General features: G+C 28.6%; 1 protein-coding gene across 1 annotated transcript in view; it reads right to left on the reverse strand.

The window, feature by feature from the left end:
- Positions 1-12,936: 12,936 nt before the first annotated feature.
- LOC100205272 (puromycin-sensitive aminopeptidase) overlaps positions 12,937-18,744 on the reverse strand; it is an 89,084-nt gene continuing 83,276 nt past the window's right edge. The window contains exons 13-14 of the mRNA XM_065799902.1: positions 18,581-18,628; positions 12,937-13,127 (exon numbers count right to left, since the gene is read on the reverse strand). Of these exons, the coding sequence (XP_065655974.1) occupies positions 12,975-13,127; positions 18,581-18,628 (201 nt within the window). The 3' untranslated portion in view covers positions 12,937-12,974. The remainder of the gene's footprint in view (positions 13,128-18,580; positions 18,629-18,744) is intronic.

Genomic DNA, 18,744 nt, shown 5'->3' on the forward strand with positions numbered 1-18,744 from the left:
AGACTGATGGGACTGTAGTTAGACGAATCAGATCGCTCTCCAGAATTTTTGAAGATAGGGATAACATATGCCGCATTCCAGCAGGCTGGAAAACAAGACTCTAATAAACACTTGTTGAATAGTTTTAAGAGTATAGACGACAGCTCCGGAGAACACTTCTGCAAGGCAATAACAGGTATGTTGTCCGGGCCACGAGCTGTAGAAGAGTCTAACCAGGAAATCACTTTAGGCTTCAGAAGCTGGAGTGATATGAATGTCAAGCAATGGATCAACCTGTTTGTTGGCAATATCAGGTAGAACGCAACTAGTGGAATCAAGAAATGATATTGATGAAAAGTTTTTAGCAAACAATTCAGTTTTGTCTTTAGGTGAGGTGAAAAAGTCTAAACCATACAAGAGAGGTGGAATTAAAGATTTGCCCTTATTATTAATACTATTAAAGATTCTCCAGAAGTCACGAGAGCCTAATTTTTGAGAAGAGACACGAGATTTCATGACCTGAGAATAGCGGGCTTTGGCGTTAGACAAAACCTTTTTACAATGGTTTCCTGCAGTAATAAACAGGCGTCTGTTTTCTGGAGATTTGTTTTGCTGATATGTCTAAGTAAGGTATAATTTTTTACTTTCTAGTGTAGAAAGTCAAATCTTTTTGGTAGAAAAATATTATACGACAAATGATTATTTGTTATACAATTTTTTACCTTAATTGAAAATCATACTCTACTAAGGGTATATCGCATACTAAGAGAAAAAAATTTCCTTTACTTGGTACATGAACTTGTTTTACTTTGAGCTTGTTTTTTGTATACATTTTATAGCACATAAAATTTGCCGCTAAATCTTGTTTTTTATACTTTACTTTATTAAATATATATTCTTTGTACCTAAACGTTGATGTTTTAAATTTTTTTTTTTTATTCTGATTCACTCCCAACAAGGCTACAAGCAACCACTCTTAAGTTGGGAGTTACTAGAAAAAAAAACAGTTTTAGTGCAAGAAAACGGTTGACAGAAGACTTCAAAGTTGAAGGTTGTATGAGTCAGGAAAACATAAAGGTGAGAGAGAGTTCCATAGAGTTGAAGTGCAAGGAAAAAAACTAGACGAATAAAAGTTTTTAGAGCATGCAGTAAACCAATGAGACTTTGCTGAATGACGAGTTAAAAGAAATGAGTTTTAGTTGTAGGAACTAGAAATGATCAGAGCATGGTAGTATTTGTAGATAGGAGAAAAAGATGCAACTTTCAGACGATGGGATTCATCCCAAATATGATAACACTGTCCCATACAGGAAGGAATAAGAGATTTGTAGAGGTAGAGAATGGAATCAGGAATAAGAAAATGGCAAGCACGACAAAGAAAAGCAACCTTAGCGGAAGCTAATTTAACAATCGATTGGATACATGGCTTCCATGAAAAGTCAGTAGAAAACGATAATCCAAGAAGAGGTAAAAAAGAGGACTCAGTGAGAGGGTTACTGTTCATTAATATAGGAATCTTAACAATATTGCAATAATTGTTTGCAGTGAATAACTGAACTTTGTTTGAGTTAAAATTTACAAACCACTGCGAGCCCCTGTTACAGATGTGAGATCAGATTCAAGATAGGCTTGTTCTAAGCCATTGAAAAGAGAAGACTTTTTGCCAAGACAAGAGTATAAAGTTGAGTCATCAGCAAAAAGAGCTACTTTAGATGTAAATTTCCAGGAAGATCATTAATGTAGATAAAAAACAAAACAGGACCATGGATAGAACCTTGAAATTACTTCCAGAAGTTACTTGAAATGAAGAAAAGTAATGTCTTTCGAGGATGACTTTAATAAAGCGGTTAGAAACAAACGATTTGATAATCTCAAAAGCTTTCCAAGCTTATGGAAAATACCAGAATACCAAACTTTGTCGAAAGCTTCAGATGAATTGACTTAAATGAATTGATGAAATCCAAGAGTCAGTTCTTTTTTACTAGATTTAGTTAAAGCCTTAACACGTGACTTCGACTCGCCGTTTATGAAACAGATAATTTTAACTATCATGACTATTGTGAAGATAGTTAAAACTGTATCAATAGAAAAATTAAATAGAAATGCGCAAACATCAAACAGAAGTGCGTTTACGCACTTCTATTTGATGTTTGACAAAATGACTTGGTTTTCGTCATCAATTTCGTTTTCAACATCATTTCGTCATTTTTTCAACATTTTTCGTCATTTTTTCAACATCATTTTCGTCATTTTAACATCATTTCGTCATCATTTCGTTTTCAACATCAGGGAGCAAAATGTGCTTAAGCCGAATAAAAAAGATTATGGTGTTAGTTATGATCAAGAAAGTTTATGTGAAATCATAAAATTTACGAAGTTTACGAAAGCAATTTTAATAACTGACAGTGCTCTTAAAACCAACAAAAAAAAATGTCACGCAAAATAAAATTAAAAATTTTTATTTCTCCACATCAAGGCAATATAAAAAGCTTGTTAAAAAATATTTGAAAGTCAAATATAAACACAACCAAATACTAATCATACATCAATCATACATCAATTATGCATCAATCATACATCAATCATACATCAATCATACATCAATCATACATCAATCATACATCAATCTTACATCAATCATTCATCAATCATACATCAATCAATCGATTGACTACTATTTAAATACTTTACAGTTAAAATATTTGAATACTCGGAGGAATGATCTAAATTTTTGATGTACTTTTGAAATTTAGCATTTTAAAATATATTCAAAAATCAAACATTTCAATTAAATAAAAGCTTAAATTCAATTAAAAATTTAACAAATTTTATAGCCGATTAAAACAATTATTTGAAGCAGTTTTTGCATCAATACACTCAGTCTTTAATTGCTTTTGAAATCCTGGAAACTGGAAACTAAATATTTAAATGTTAAAGCAATAACCGTTGGTTCTTGTCTAACTTTTTTGGATATGAAAAGAGATTTACGTCTCAAGACTTAAGTCTTGAGCCTAGGTTGATCTTGGTCTCGGACTTTTACAGTCTTAAACTTTCTTGATTCTTATAAAAACTTTCAACGCGACGGATGGATGAGTAATCAATAATAGATTGTTATTACTAGGATCAACGAGTTTATTTGATTTATGAAACTAAGTGAAACATAGATGTCTGAAATCAATAAAATTACTGAAATCAAGTTTGTAAACTTTACTTTGAATTTTTCTTTTTTTTTTGTAACTATATGTCTGCTTTTGCCAGGGTTAGAGTCAGTGAAGGATCCAGGATGGTGATATGCATCCCACTCTGAAAGTCCTAAAATATCTTAGAAGTTTTTAACTTCATTGCATTGAAAGTTTATTAAAACTTTGCAATCTATCAAAAACTAGATGGTCAGTACGTTCAGAATTGATTTTGAATAAGTTTCTATTGTTGAATGTTTCTATGAAATAAGTTAGTTTGATATATATATCAGACTATCTTATTTCATGATAAGAAGACAAATGATCAAGCCGCAGCAATACTTAAAAGGTTGGAAATCCTTTACGTTCTTATAATGCTCATTAAAGAAATTGTTGCAAAAACAAAAACTGGTTAAACAAACTGATGAGTTACTCAAAATTAATTATGAATATAGATGCCTAAATAATTTTGTCCCTATTATAATTTCTTGAACAAACTAAAATAGATGAACGTGATGCGTATCGTGAAATTGATACAGCAATTAAAATACGCAGAAAATATGAAGTCGATGCGTTAAAAGTGTACGAACTTCAATTTCAAAACACTAAGGTAACAAACTTGATACACTCTATTTTATAAACATGGTTCAAAACAACACTCAACATGTTGATTGCATGTTACATTGTCTTATTTACAAAAAGAAAAAAATGTACTGGCTTCCTAGTTGAGCTTTGAACCATTTTCTCATCTTCAGCATTCAATAAAATCATTATTATGAAAAGGTATTAAAAAACTTTTAATTATCTTATAAATTGTGCAACACGTCAATGCTCATTCGTGAGTGATTCACACGGTACTCATGCAGCCAGCCTTCTTCCTATCATAAGCAAGGTTTTTAAGACTTTAATTAACAAACGCTTAACTCTCGTCTTGAATCTCATATTAAATCAGAAAAACAAATCAGCAGTAGAATAAGAAAATCAAAATCATAAAAACAAATCAGCAGTAGAATAAGAAAATCAAAATCATAAAAACAAATCAGCAGTAGAATAAGAAAATCAAAATCATAAAAACAAATCAGCAGTAGAATAAGAAAATCAAAATCCATATTGATCATCAATATGAATTTTGATTTTCTTATTCTACTGCTGATTTGCTAACAGTAATAACTTATGGGTTTTATTGCGCATTAGATAGAAGTAAAGAAGCTAAGGCTATCGCTCTCAACATTTCTAAATCCTCTGATAAATTTTGGCATGCTGGTCTTCTCCATTGGCTTATTTCTTACGGTGTATCATGTAACATCTTTAAGATTATTGAGTCCTTCCTTTCCAATCATACTATAAAAGTTGTCTTCGATGGACAGCACTCTTCTTCATTTCCTCTAACTTTAGGGGCTCCTCAAATTCTATCCTTGGCCCTATACTTTTTTTAATTTACATTAACAGTCTCTCTGAAATTCTCACATCAAAGGTATTTGCTGATGATACTACCATTTATTCTTGTCATGATAATAAGCTAACACTCTCTGATTGCTTGGAGAGGGCATTTGAGCTTAAAAAAGATCTCACTTCTGCTACAGCATGGGGCTTTCAGTGGCCCATGCTGTAGCAGAAGTGACCTTTAGTTTAGATAAAACTCAACTTTTTTCGGCTAATCGTTATCGCAACAATCTAGATCTTTCTATATTTATGAACAATAATGTACTCGATGAGTCATCTATCCTTTGTCTATTAGAATTAACTCTAACTTTCGATATTTTTTGGAAACCATATATCGAATCTATTGCAAAATTAGCATTTGCTAAAGTTATATATTTTTATCGTGCTTGCCACTTTCTTACTTCGACTTCTATTTTTTATCTCTATAAATATCAAATCCCTCCTTCTATGGAATACTGTTGCTATATCTGGGGCGAATCTTCTAATGATGTCCAATCACAATATAAACATTATTGGACCTTCTCTTGCAGCTAACTTACAACCATTGGCGTAATGTTGCTTCTCTTTCTCTTTTCAATAAATACTTTAATGGACGCTGCTCTAAAGAGCTAGCGTCTTTTGTCCCATTTACTAAAATTCATTCTTGTATTACTTGTCATTCAATTAAGTCTTATCTTTTACTGTGACTGTTCCTAAGTGCTCAAAAAGTTTCTTATTCATCTAGTTTTTTTCCTCGAACATCAGCTCTTTGGAATTTGCTCTTTTCATCTTGTTTTCCTTATTCATAAAACTGGTAATCTTTTGAATCGTCTGTTAATATGTTGTTTTCTTGCTTTATAAACTTCATAATTTCTCTTCTTGTAACTTCAAACTCAAATAGTGGTTGCTTGCAGTCTTGTTAGAAGTAAAGGTGTTAAAAAAAACGAGGTAATGGCAAGAAAGAGTCACAGCCCTATCTTTTAATAAGAAAATGTGAACGAAATGTAGGCAAATATTTAACTTGTGTAAACTTCAAATTATGTAATGCTAAGACATATATAAAGTTTTAACTTATATATTTCGGTGTAACTTTTACTTAATATGTGCATTGCGGCAATATCTTCATAATTTGCATTGAAAGCATTTATTTGCCTTTATATAAAGTTTTTTGTTTATTAAGTACTGTTAAAACGTGCGTAGTACAATGCATCTAAATTGACGAAGTGGTTAGGTCGCAGCGTCTCTGATGCAAAGCGTCGTGGATCAAATCCCACCACTCTTTTTTTAATTTTTATTTATTTTTTAAACTAAAAAATAAACTTTTGAAGTTTAATATATAGTATTTATTTATTTGTATTTGAAAAAGTATTTATTGTATTTGAAAAAGTATATATTGTATTTGAAAAGTATATATTGTATTTGAAGTATAAAAAGTATATATTGTATTTGAAAAGTACAAAATATAAAATGGTCAGACAAATAATTACTAAATTACTCTTATGTAACAAAAATAATAGTAGCAATAGTAATAAAAAAAACTTCAATAAAAGTGAAGAAACCAAGAAGTGAAGAAAGTGAAGAAACCAAGTTAGTAGAGTTTTAAATCATATTTTTTTAAATTAGATATGAATGCAGGCAGTGAGGGCGAATTATATAGTATGGAATGATTTTTTCGCTGTAAAAAAATCTTCTAGTATCATTAATGTATTTATCACATAGAGTAAACTTTTGTGAATGACTGTAATAAAATATTTCGAGTTAAAAAAAGTATAAAAATCTGAAAAAAGTAAATCAGCAAGATTATGTACAATTTTATAAGTCATATAAAGATCAAATTTAACTCTGCGATATTTAAGAGATTCGAGTTGGAGGACAATAAGTCTTGATAAGTAATATGACATCTTTTGCAGACAATTCAAGTGTAGTATTTTTGAACTTTTTCTATGCAAATCTTTTAAAAGATGAGGACTATAAACTGGGGTGCAAAAATACAGGCCGCACATAAAAATACAGGCCGCACATAAAAATACAGGCCGCACATAAAAAAATACAGGCCGCACACAAAATTTGCAAGCTTTTAACAAAAGTTTCGAATTGTTAGAGCTGAAGGATTTTAAAACTAGGTGAATATGAGAGTGTGCAATGTTTGAAATACGAAAGCAATGATTAGAGAACTTCGTATTAAAGGACATGGTAATTCTTATATCCTGAATTGAACAAACTGTTTGAATATTGATTCAAACTGTTTGTTTAATTCAGGATATAAGAATTACCATGTCCTTTAATACGAAGTTCTCTAATCATTTAACTCCAATGAGTTTAATGAACTAAGATGAGTAGGTATATTATATCTTCCGTGGCATAAAGTAAAACATTTGTTGGTTGATATTTTTAGCTGCAAATCATTGGACCATGCAGAGATTTTTTAAAAAGTGTTTACAAAATAAATGTTGATGTAATTGTTTCTTAATTGATACAACTTAATATGATCTGTAAACAGCTTAATGCCGCAATATCCATCAGTGCAGTAAATCATATTTTTGATAAATATTAAGAACAATGTAGGTCCTAGTACAGTTTTTAAAGGTATTCCGCTCTTAACTGGAATCTTTTCGGAATATGAGGTACCAACACACACATTATGAGGTACCAATACACACATATAAGGTAACAACACACACAAGAGCAATTGGTTACAAAATTTTTAATCCAATTAAGTAGTTTGTATTTAACACCGTAGTGTTGCAATTTGAACATTAGTTTAAGATGAGTTACCAAGTCAAATGCTTTTTCAAAGCCAATATAGATGATGCAACTATCTTTTTGTTTTTTACAGCAGCGATTCATTCGTTTAAAGTTACCAGCAATTGTAAGCATGTGTATCTGCGATTTATAAAACCAAATTGATGATGAGAAATACATTTATTTACTAACTGATAGTTTTTTTTGGTTTAAGACAATGATTGATTCCTTTGCAAACAATACAAGTCATTGAAATAGGTCTGTAGTTGGTTGGTAGAAACCAACTACAGACCTATTTCTGTAGTTGGTTTCTACCAACCTATATTGGACAAGTTATTGCTGATTACCAATTTTTGGCAAAGTAATAATGGTCATTGAAATTTCGAACAAAATAGAAAGAGAAATGGCAGTGGTAGTTGCAATTAATTTTGAAAATATTGGAGTGTAACCATCCGGAGATTTGGAAAACTATTCTGGGAGTTTTTAGCAATCAAACGACAGAATCATATGGAAATAATACGTTACTCAAAGAAACTTGATGGGATGGACAATCTAATGGAGAATTAACACCATTGTCAGTGATGAAAACAAAAGCAAAAAAGTTGTTCAAAATACGTGTTTTTTTTACAATCGTCTAAACAAAGGGGTTCATCAGAACATGCTCGTGTTGCAACAGAATGGAGACGCGTGGATTAATGAGTAAAATTTGTTGATATTTTCTATATTGACTATAACTTTTTCGTTGTAAAAAGCATTTTTTATTATTTCAGCACAGTGGGCCAGGTAGTGGACAAAATTTTAAAAAATAAAACATCTTCAAAAATTACATTCATACATACCATTTTGTAGCATAAACATTCAGCATAAAATGCATAATTTGTATAATTATATATTTGTATAATTATAAAATGCATATATATTTGTATAATTATAAAATGCATATATATTTGTATAGTTATAAAATGCATATATATTTGTATAATTATAAAATGCATATATATTTGTATAATTATAAAATGCATATATATTTGTATAATTATTATGCCATATGCTTCTAAGCTGTGGAATAAAAAACTTTTTGTTTTTTCGTAAATATTTTTTTCAAGCTTTATTTTTATAATTTGATAATATTTTTAGTGTTACTAGTAAGCATGAAATAGATGTTAATTTTAAAACTTTTCTTTTTATTGCATAAATTAATGAAGTCAAGTATTATCTTTCAAAGGAGTTGTTACAACGCCATTTTGCATGCGAGTTATGTCGAATAAAATGATTTCAAATGACGACGTATTTGAGGTACTTTTTTTAGTTAAAATTTTACTTGTATAGTTGAATAATTTTGCGGTCCAAAGCGGTCCAATAATTTGAGACTTAAAATATGTATATTATCAAAATAAATTTGGTTTAATATCAATATAAATTTGGTTCAATATGTATTTGGTTCAGTATCAATATAAATTTGGTTCAATATGTATTTGGTTCAGTATCAATATAAATTTGGTTCAATATGTATATCATCAATATAAATTTGGTTAATAATCCGCGGATGTCCGCCTGGTCTCTAATAATGATTTTTACAAATATAATGATGTATCTGATTTTATGTGTCGAAAACATTATATGTATTTTATTCTAAATGGTTCTGTAATAATTGGGTCTCAGCAAGACTAGATTAGTGTTACAAGCTTGTTTTAACATTTATACATCTTAAAGTATCTATTTATAAGATTTCGTGAATGAAATTTATATTTTTATATTGTTAAAATATGAAAATATTGATATTTATTCATATATAATACAAGAAAATTTGAACTTAATCCGAATATATTGGATGCAGCTGTAAATCGCATAAACTCAACTGCAAATAATAACCTTTCATAAAGTATCTTCGACAAAGGTATATATGCAAAAAAAAAGACTCTAATATTCGTTTTGAAGAGAATAACAAACAATGACTAACAAAATTGAATAACAAAATGAACCAATATAAGTTTAATTTGTAATTTGTATATAAGTTTAATGTTAATTTTGATACTTTAAGTAGTAAGCCAAATACAAGAAGATTGACGTCATTAGTTGCATCATATTCATCTCAAGAACTATTGTTTGCATCAGGTTGTAGTTTTTAGTCGAAATGTTTAAATATCATTTTTATTTAACAATTATGAGTCTAGAGTTTTGTTGTTAAGCTAGGTCTCCGTGATGAGAATAAAATCAAGGTTGCAGTTTCGTAGAAGATTATGTAAATGATGTAGTTTATTGTTAAGTAATGTTGCTTCTCTTTCTCTTTTCTACAAATACTGTAATGGGCACTGCTCTAAAGAGCTAGCGTCTCTTGTGCCATCTACTAAAATTCATTCTCGTGTTACTCGTTGTTCAATTAAGTTTCATCCTTTTTCTTTGACTGTTCCTAAGTGCTCCAAAAACTCTTATTCGTCTAGTTTTTTTCCTCGAGTATCAGTTCTTTAGAATTCGTTTCATTCATCTTGCTTTCCTGTTTCCTAAAATTTGCAATCCTTTAAGTCATCTTCATCTTTTCTCTTCCAGCAGCGTCCAACTTTAATAAGTGGTTGCTTGCAGCCTTGTTGAAAGCGAAGATGTTTAAAAAAAAAAAAAAAAGATCTTGACTCGAAGTATGCACAATTTAACGATTTTATTCAGAGTTCCGTTTACATTTTCTTCCGAAGAACTATATTTGAAAGTTTTATTAATGATTTGTATAGTTGGGATGTATCCTTTTATTGGAAGATGCTCAACATAACATATATAAAAATTATATTCTTATATACAAAATTAATTCTTGTATACAAAACATATATAAAAATTATTTTTTATTTCTTATATACATAACATATATAAAAAAACATATATAAACATATTTATCATATACTATATCAAACGAATGGGAGAGAATTAAAAAAAATAGCTTATTTGCTGTTTTATAAAGTCTTTTATTTATTAAATAGTGTTAAAACCTTTATCGGACAATACAACTTAGTGGCCGAAGAGGTTAGCTAGCAGAATTTCTAGGGTGTGTCGCCGTGGTTCAAATCCTACCACTCGACCATTATTTTATTTTTTGATAGCTCAGTGATTTATAAACACTGAGTTATCAAAATTATGCATTGCATGCATAATTATGATAACTAATTTCTTTATTTTATGAGAATTTTGATTGCCACGATATGAATTTCTTTCTTAGTTTCTTAATGATGCAAGTATGTTTGAAAATTTTTTCTCTACAAATATGATGGTCATGACAACAATGTACAGTAGAATCAGTCTTGTTTTTTTGCTCTTATCGTATATTTAACATATAAAAAAGTTCACTTATCTTTAAATGAAGTGATGTCAATAATTTTCTAGCAGAGTTAAATTTATGCATTGTTCAAGATTACAAATTATTCAATAAGTTGCTTTTAAGAGCAACCGTGCCGCAGTGGTTTTTCCTTACAAATATACTTACAAACGTCGCCTCTTTCTTCACAAATGTTGCTCATCTAGCTCTTACAAGATAAGTGGTAATCATAATAATGATTTTTCGTATTTGTACCGATTCTCATAAATTAAGGTGTTTAGTTCTTTAAATTTAAATTACTGGGTTTGGTTTTTGATTTTTAAAAGCTCGTAATGTTTTTGAGATTCTAATTTTTCAATTTCAGGATAAATATTTTATTAGACGTGCTACTTTTGCAATCACCTATAAATCTTATGACTTTTTAATAACTCTATACATCTTAAGTTTTAATAAAATGTTTAAACTTGCTTTGCACCATTTGATTGCACCAACTGATTCTATTCTACTAGCAGTTTCTTGATATTATTAAATACTTTGATTTTTTGCAGTTTGCATAACTAATGATATCAGTTTTCAAGACAAGTATGCTTTAAAGACACAACGGTTCGGTATCACAAGAAACTCCAACATTACAATATTATTTGAGGATTTGAGCTTGAAAAAAAAAAATTTGAAAAAAACTTTTGAATTTTTATTTTAATGAACCCATTTTATAGGTTCATTAAAATAAAAATTTCATTTTAAGGAATTTAATTATTTTTTACTATGATTTCATGAAGTTAACTTACGTTAACTTCATGAAATCACAGTAAACTTACATTACGAGCTTGAAAATAATCCAAAAATATTACAAAGAATTGAAGTGTTAACTAATATCTGAAATGTTAACTATCATCTGCTAACATCCTGACCTAGCTCCAAACGTGTATGTTTTTTTTATTGACAGCTAAGTCCACTGTTGCCAGATTAAGATTCAGGACTCAATATGGAGGCTAAATTTTGCTCTTTGATTTAAATGAAATGGTTATGCTAGCTTATTTTATGTTACTGTTAGTTTTTAGAAGAGCTCCAGCTCATTATGAAAGACCTGAAAGCAAGTAGAGATTTTTTGCCTTTTCATAGGTTTTTTTTTAATAAGTTATAAAAAAATTAGATGACAAAAAAAGTAAAGATTTATTGCTGTTAAACATCTTCGAACAATTATTCTTTAAATAATCTTATATCTTGCAGACCAGATATTTAACATAAACATCTTGATTGTTTAAATTATTAACCCACTGACGGCACTTTCTTGAAAAGCCTTTAACTACTATGAGTATTTGAGTATTAAAAATAATAAAACTTTATTTTATTACTAAAAATATAAAAACTTTATTTTAATAATTTCGTTTTTATCAATTAAATGCATAACATCTTTTAAATTAAACGTAGACAACTCGTTTAGTTGTAGAATTTATTTTTGAACAAGATCAAATTCATTTAAAGATAACACGAGCAACAGTGCCTTACTGTGTATAGGGGAAAGTATGCACCCTTGATCCTAAAATCCAGGGGGAAAAAAGCTAAACAAAAATTTACGAAAGACAAAATTATAAAACTATTTTAGCGTTTTCTAAATTTATGGTTTTAATAAACTTTAAGAAAGTATATATATATTTTTTATAATCAATATTAGTTTTACAATTATCATTAATTTAGGAGAATGTTATTAACATAACGCGCCCTGGATTTTATGATCAAGGGTGCACGCTTTCCCCTACTGTTTTCTAATACGACAAAACGTTTTTAATTTAGAATATTTATCGCAAGTTCAGTTGCGATTTATATTACGATTTTAAAACTTATCTTAACTGAACACATAGTTTTGACTTGATTTGTTTATTTATAACTTTGACTTGATTTGTTTATTTATAATTTTGACTTGATTTGTTTATTTATAATTTTGACTTGATTTGTTTATTTATAATTTTGACTTGATTTGTTTATTTATAATTTTGACTTGATTTGTTTATTTATAATTTTGACTTGATTTGTTTATTTATAATTTTGACTTGATTTGTTTATTTATAATTTTGACTTGATTTGTTTATTTATAATTTTGACTTGATTTGTTATTTATAATTTTGACTTGATTTGTTTATTTATAATTTTGACTTGATTTCTTAAGACTTCAATATAACTTCAGGTAACTTATTTTGGATAACTGAACACTTTATAATTTTGACTTGATTTCTTAAGACTTCAATATAAATTCAGGTAACTTATTTTCGATAAGGAATAGCAACTAAAAATAAAACTCGATTAAAAAAATTATAATAAAGTCAATTTATTTTTATTTAAATCCTAAAATAAATTTAATTACTGATCTGATTTGAAGAATAATCGATGAGCCAGGAGTTAATATTTATACATTCTCTTGCCAGCCAATTTATATTACATTTGATACTTTCTAAAGAATGACTTATAGCTCTTTCAGCAGATGGCGTAGGATATGTTTGAAAAAACTCCTAAAAGTAAAACAGTTTTATAGAAGTTAGTTTCAAATAAAATAGTGGACAATAAAAATGTTTAAAAAATAAATCATTAATAATAGTAATATACATTTCTGCAAAAATAATATTTCACAGAGTATTTATAAATATAAATTTATATAAACTAACTGTGCAGCCCACCAACAATAGACGGTGTGCTACAGCAGCCCGAGCTTAGCCAGTAAAACCTTAAATTCATAGACAGATTTTGATATTTTAATGTCATTCGGTAGATTGTTCTACTCCTTAACAACTCTGTTTTTAAAAAAATTATGACGAATGTCTGAGTTTTTGACAATCGCTCGCACAAAATTTCCTTATAATATTTCCTGTCAAAGGTGAGTTCCACTCTACTATTTCTAAATGATTTTCTAGTTTAAACATTTGGATCATATCCTCGCGATTTCTTTTTATTTCCAGCGTTGTTAGATTAAGTCTATTCATTTGCTCTTTACACGAAAGATTTTTTCATACAACTTTCGTAGCTCTTACCTGAACTTGTGTAACTTTAAAGATATCTCATTCTAGGCATATCTTCATGCACGCATAGCAAATTCTAGATATCTCCATGCAGGCATAGCAAATTCTAGATGCGGGCGGATATAAATGGTATTTAGTCTTTTCCGTATGTGCTCGTTTCTTGATTAAATGCATGCTTCAAGTATACTTTTTGCTTTCGCTACTATGTAATTTACATGTGCATGGGTTTTTAGGTCTTTGGATATAATAACTCTTAAATCTCCTATTATTTTGGTTTTTTTGAACTTTGAAAATACACCCATTAGCGTTTGTTCATGAACCGGGTTATTTTTACCTATATGCATAACCATGCACTTATCGATATTTAGTTCCATAAGCCACATATTACACCAAGTTAAAATTTTGTTAATACTATCCTGAAGTTCTAGCGAATCCTTTAAATGTTTTTTTGATTTTATAGGTTTTATTAACTTAGTATCATCAGCATAAAAAAACATCTAGTTCCGAGTTCTCGCGGTAAGTCGTTTATGTATAATACAAATAGAGTCGGTCCGAGATCAGATCCCTGTGGTACACCACTTGTTACATTCACCCAATCCGACCCATAACTACCATTTGCTTCCTATTCGTTAGAAAAGCCTCAATCCAATTTAGCAATTTTTTATTTAAACCATACATTGATAACTTAAGCAATAATCGTCGGTGTGGCACCTTATCAAAAGCTTCAGTTCTAAGTCTAAATAGATCGTATCAACACTACTTTTACTAGCTATACCTTTTTGAAATTATATTCTCTAAAAAGTCTAATATCATAGTAGGCTGTGTTTATCGCCATCCTAACATGGATATTAATGAATTTATTGTTTCATATCTAGCTATTCTATTTGAAAAACTTGCTTTTGAAAAAAATAAAACTATCTTTATAATGGGTGATTTTAATATCGATCTTATAAAAGCAAGCTCAGATAATTCAATCTCGGAGTATTTGAACACCATTGCTTCAAATAACTTCTTCTTTTTATATCTTTACCAACAAGAATTACCAATCACTCAAGTACTTTAATTGATAATATATTTTCTAATTCAACTTCTAAAGATATTTTTTCCGGCAATCTAACTATTAGAATATCGGATCATTTGCAATATTATTCTTCGAAACTTCAAAAAATTAAATAGTGAAGAATTCAGGAATGATTACTTGGAAATCAACTGGGATAAAGTAATCAAAGTCTCCAATAGTAATACAAATAAACCATATGAAGATTTCTTCACTACCTTTAACTCTCTTCTAGAAAAACACGCACCGTTAAAAAAACTAAGTAACCGTGACTTAACTCGAAGCCTTAAACCATGGATTACTTCAGCAATTTTAACCTCGATAAAAAAACGAAACAATATATTTTAGAAGTTCCTTAAAACAAAAAATCTTCATAACAAACTAATTCTTGAAAAAATTTACAAAACCTATAGAAATTTACTTGTAACACTTATTCAAAGAAACAAAAAAAACCACTTTTCTCACTACTTTACTACCAATAGCAATAGTTTGAGAGCAACGTGGAAGGGTATTAGAACTCTTTTAAATATAAGTTCGAATGATATCTCATACACATCTTGTATATCTTCAAACAACACCATTATCAATGATCCAGTTAAAATCTCGGAAATTTTCAACTCTTTTTTTATTTCAATCCCTGAAGAACTGCAAAAAAATATTCATTCATCTCATACTGACTTCCATAAATATTTAAAAACATCAAACCCTGACTCTCTTTTCATTAAACCTACTGAAAAAAATGAAATAATATCAATTATTCTTTCTCTAAATGATGGCAAGGCTTCTGGTCCAAACAGCATTCCAACCTTTATTCTAAAACTTCTTGCTAATGATATTTCCTCAGTACTTGCTAAACTATTTAATCTCTCATTCACTACTGGTATATTTCCTAATATTTTAAAAACTGCATCTGTTAAACCAATCCATAAGAAGAACTCAAAACTTGACTGCAATAACGCAGCTTTGTAAAAAAGTCAGATCTCCATCATTTGTGTCAATGGTTAAATAGTAACCGTCTTTTCCTAAATATCAATAAAACTGAATTTATTATTTTTCACCCTCCAAAAAAAAAGATTGATAGTATTAATGTGAAAATTAGAATTAATGGTATATGACTTTTCCCATCTAAATATATAAAATACCTCTTGATATTTCTTGACAAAAACCTATCATGGTACTATCAACTTTTTCAATTAAATTCAATTAAATAAAAAACTCTCACGTGCCAATAGTATGCTGTCATTAATATGTTCCCCAACATGTTTTAATATCAATTTACTATTCCTTGTTATTCTCACATCTAAGTTATTGTTGCACTGTTTGGGGTCAAAAAGGTAGTTTTCTATTACACCGTATAAACAGTTTACAACGCACTTCCTTAAGAATTATGACATTTTCTCCCTTACGATCTAATATCGAAAATAGGTTTTCTGAATTAAAAATTCTAAAATTTCAAGATCTTGTAAAGTTTTATAATCGTCTCTTTGTGATTGATTTTCTTCAAAATAAGCTACCAAATTCGTTCAATAATTTTTTTATTAAAACAAGTGACACACACAAATAATAATCGAAATACTGAAAATTTTAACTTGCACACTTCCTTTTTTAGCACTATCAAATATGGCAAGCTCTCTATTAAAAATCAATGTATTTCTCACGGGAACCAAAAAATACCATTTATGAAAAAAAAGATTTTAACTAAATAACCTTTTATTACTAACATTCGTCTTCTCAATCGAAGCCAAATTAAGAAATTTATATTTGAGTATATATTTAGCGAACATTAATTTTATCTTTTATTATTATTGCTTTTTTTATATTACTGTATTTATAAAACTATTATTACTTTTATTTTATACTGTCTTTTTTAACTCTACTAATATTACTATTATCATTAATTTATCTTTGTTTTTTAAATCTTATTAATATTATTTATAATGATAGTGATAGTGATTCAATTGTAGTAATAGTTTTTATGGTTATTGTTCTAATCTTTGCAATTGTTATGTTTATTTTATTAATTTCTGTCGTAGTTTATTTTATTAATTTCTTTCCCTTTACTATAAATATTTTTACCATTAGTTATAATTTTTAGTAAAGTTATCATGATATAGTTACTATTTGTTTTTTTATTCACATTATTATTAATATTATTATTTTTATCATATTATTATTGCAATTATTAATATCTTTATTTATTAGTGCTTTATTTTCCTTTCTTTCTTTTTTTTTTTTTCTTATTTATAATTTTTTTCTGTGTTTTATTTGTTTGTTTTTTTTGTTTTATTTTCAGGTGTCACTCCATTGACTAGTTTTTAACTATATGAGTGACACATAACCTTATTTATGTGAGTTTATAAATATTATTGTAAATTTTCATATTTTATGGTTAAATAAATGGATTATTATTATTATTATTATTTGTCACCAAATCTGTGCATTCGAGTAGATTGGTTATACAAGATTTTTTCAAGATAAAACCATGCTGTTCCTTGGTGATTAATTTATTTTTTGTTAGATGTGTTGCCTTATAAGATGTTCCATGACTTTGCATGGAATTGATATGATCGTGACCGGTCTGTAATTGGATGGTTCTAGTTTACTATCTTTTTTAAAGATAGGGCTAACATTCGCTTTATTCCAAGCATTTGAAATACATCCATTATTATAAGAGAGCTGAAAAATTAGTTGCCAGGGTAAAGAATATGATTTTTTTCATTTTTTAACTGAGTTGTGTGCAACCTTATATTCTTTAGTTAATGATTTAGATGTCCACCCTAAAGCGTTATTGCGATGCTATAACTTTTTTTTAGTAATAATTTGTTTTACTTCGTAATTAATCCATGTTTTTTGTTTATTTGACTTTTTTTTTCACATTTTTCACATGTTTGATGCACCATTCTTCATTTTTAGTTAAAAACAAACTATAACACTCTTCAATATTTTTATTATCAAACAAGATTGGCCAATTTGTTTCAGATATATCTTTATTCATATTTAGTCCCCATTTAACAAAAATCAAGATTTTTACTTTATTTTTTATTGTTAGTACTTTTCACATAGTTTTGCTGATGTATTAGGTGACCTTGATATGCATCACCAATGATGTATTAGGTGACCTTGATATGCATCACCAATGATGTATTAGGTGACCTTGATATGCATCACCAATGATGTATTAGGTGACCTTGATATGCATCACCAATGGAGGAAGACTGGTTATGTATTTAATTCTGTGCTTGTTTTCGACTAAAATTAAATTAAGTGAGCTAGATGATTCCATACTGGATTTCTGATACGTTGGTGTACCTTTGTACTAGAGATTGTTTGTTTATTGTGTCTAAAAATCGTTTTCCATGCTATTTATCTTTAAAATGATTTGTATTTCAGAGACACAGTTCAGATTTGGATTATTAAAGTCTCCTGTTATAAGTAAGCACCACATTGTCCTCTGTTTAATATAATGATTTTGCGTATATGATCGATTTATTTATTTCTTTTGCAGCTTGTAAGTTGTTATTTGGCGGTCTATAAATACACCCAACCGACGCAAATATAGATACTATTTTACAGTGACACCATATTTGTTCTATGGTAGTATCACATTGTTTTCTTGCTTCTTTGTTATTAATTTCGTATGCAGATATATCATTTCGGACATATATAGCTACTCAGCCGCCACAACTATTATGTTTCTCTATTACGCTTGAACAAGTTATATTTTAATAAGTTAGAACAAGAAGTTGAATGAAACTATGTTTCCGTTATACATATTAGATGTGAACGGTATTGTTCAATCAAAACTGAAAGTTCATCTATTAGTTAAACTTTATTAGTTAAAAGGTAATATACCTGGTTAAACTTACCTTTTCAATTACCTGGTTAAACTTACCTTTACATTGTCATACTCCGATTCAGTTGCAAAGTTACTTGTGCAAATCTATAAAAAAAAATTTATTCTATTAAAACCTTGTTGAATTTTAATACTATAACTCGTAGTATCTCATAGTATGTTAAACCTTTACATTTTGCTGGTCTTTGTTTTAAATACAAAAC

The sequence above is a fragment of the Hydra vulgaris genome, chromosome 06, assembly GCF_038396675.1.
Source record: "Hydra vulgaris chromosome 06, alternate assembly HydraT2T_AEP".
NCBI lineage: Eukaryota > Metazoa > Cnidaria > Hydrozoa > Anthoathecata > Hydridae > Hydra > Hydra vulgaris.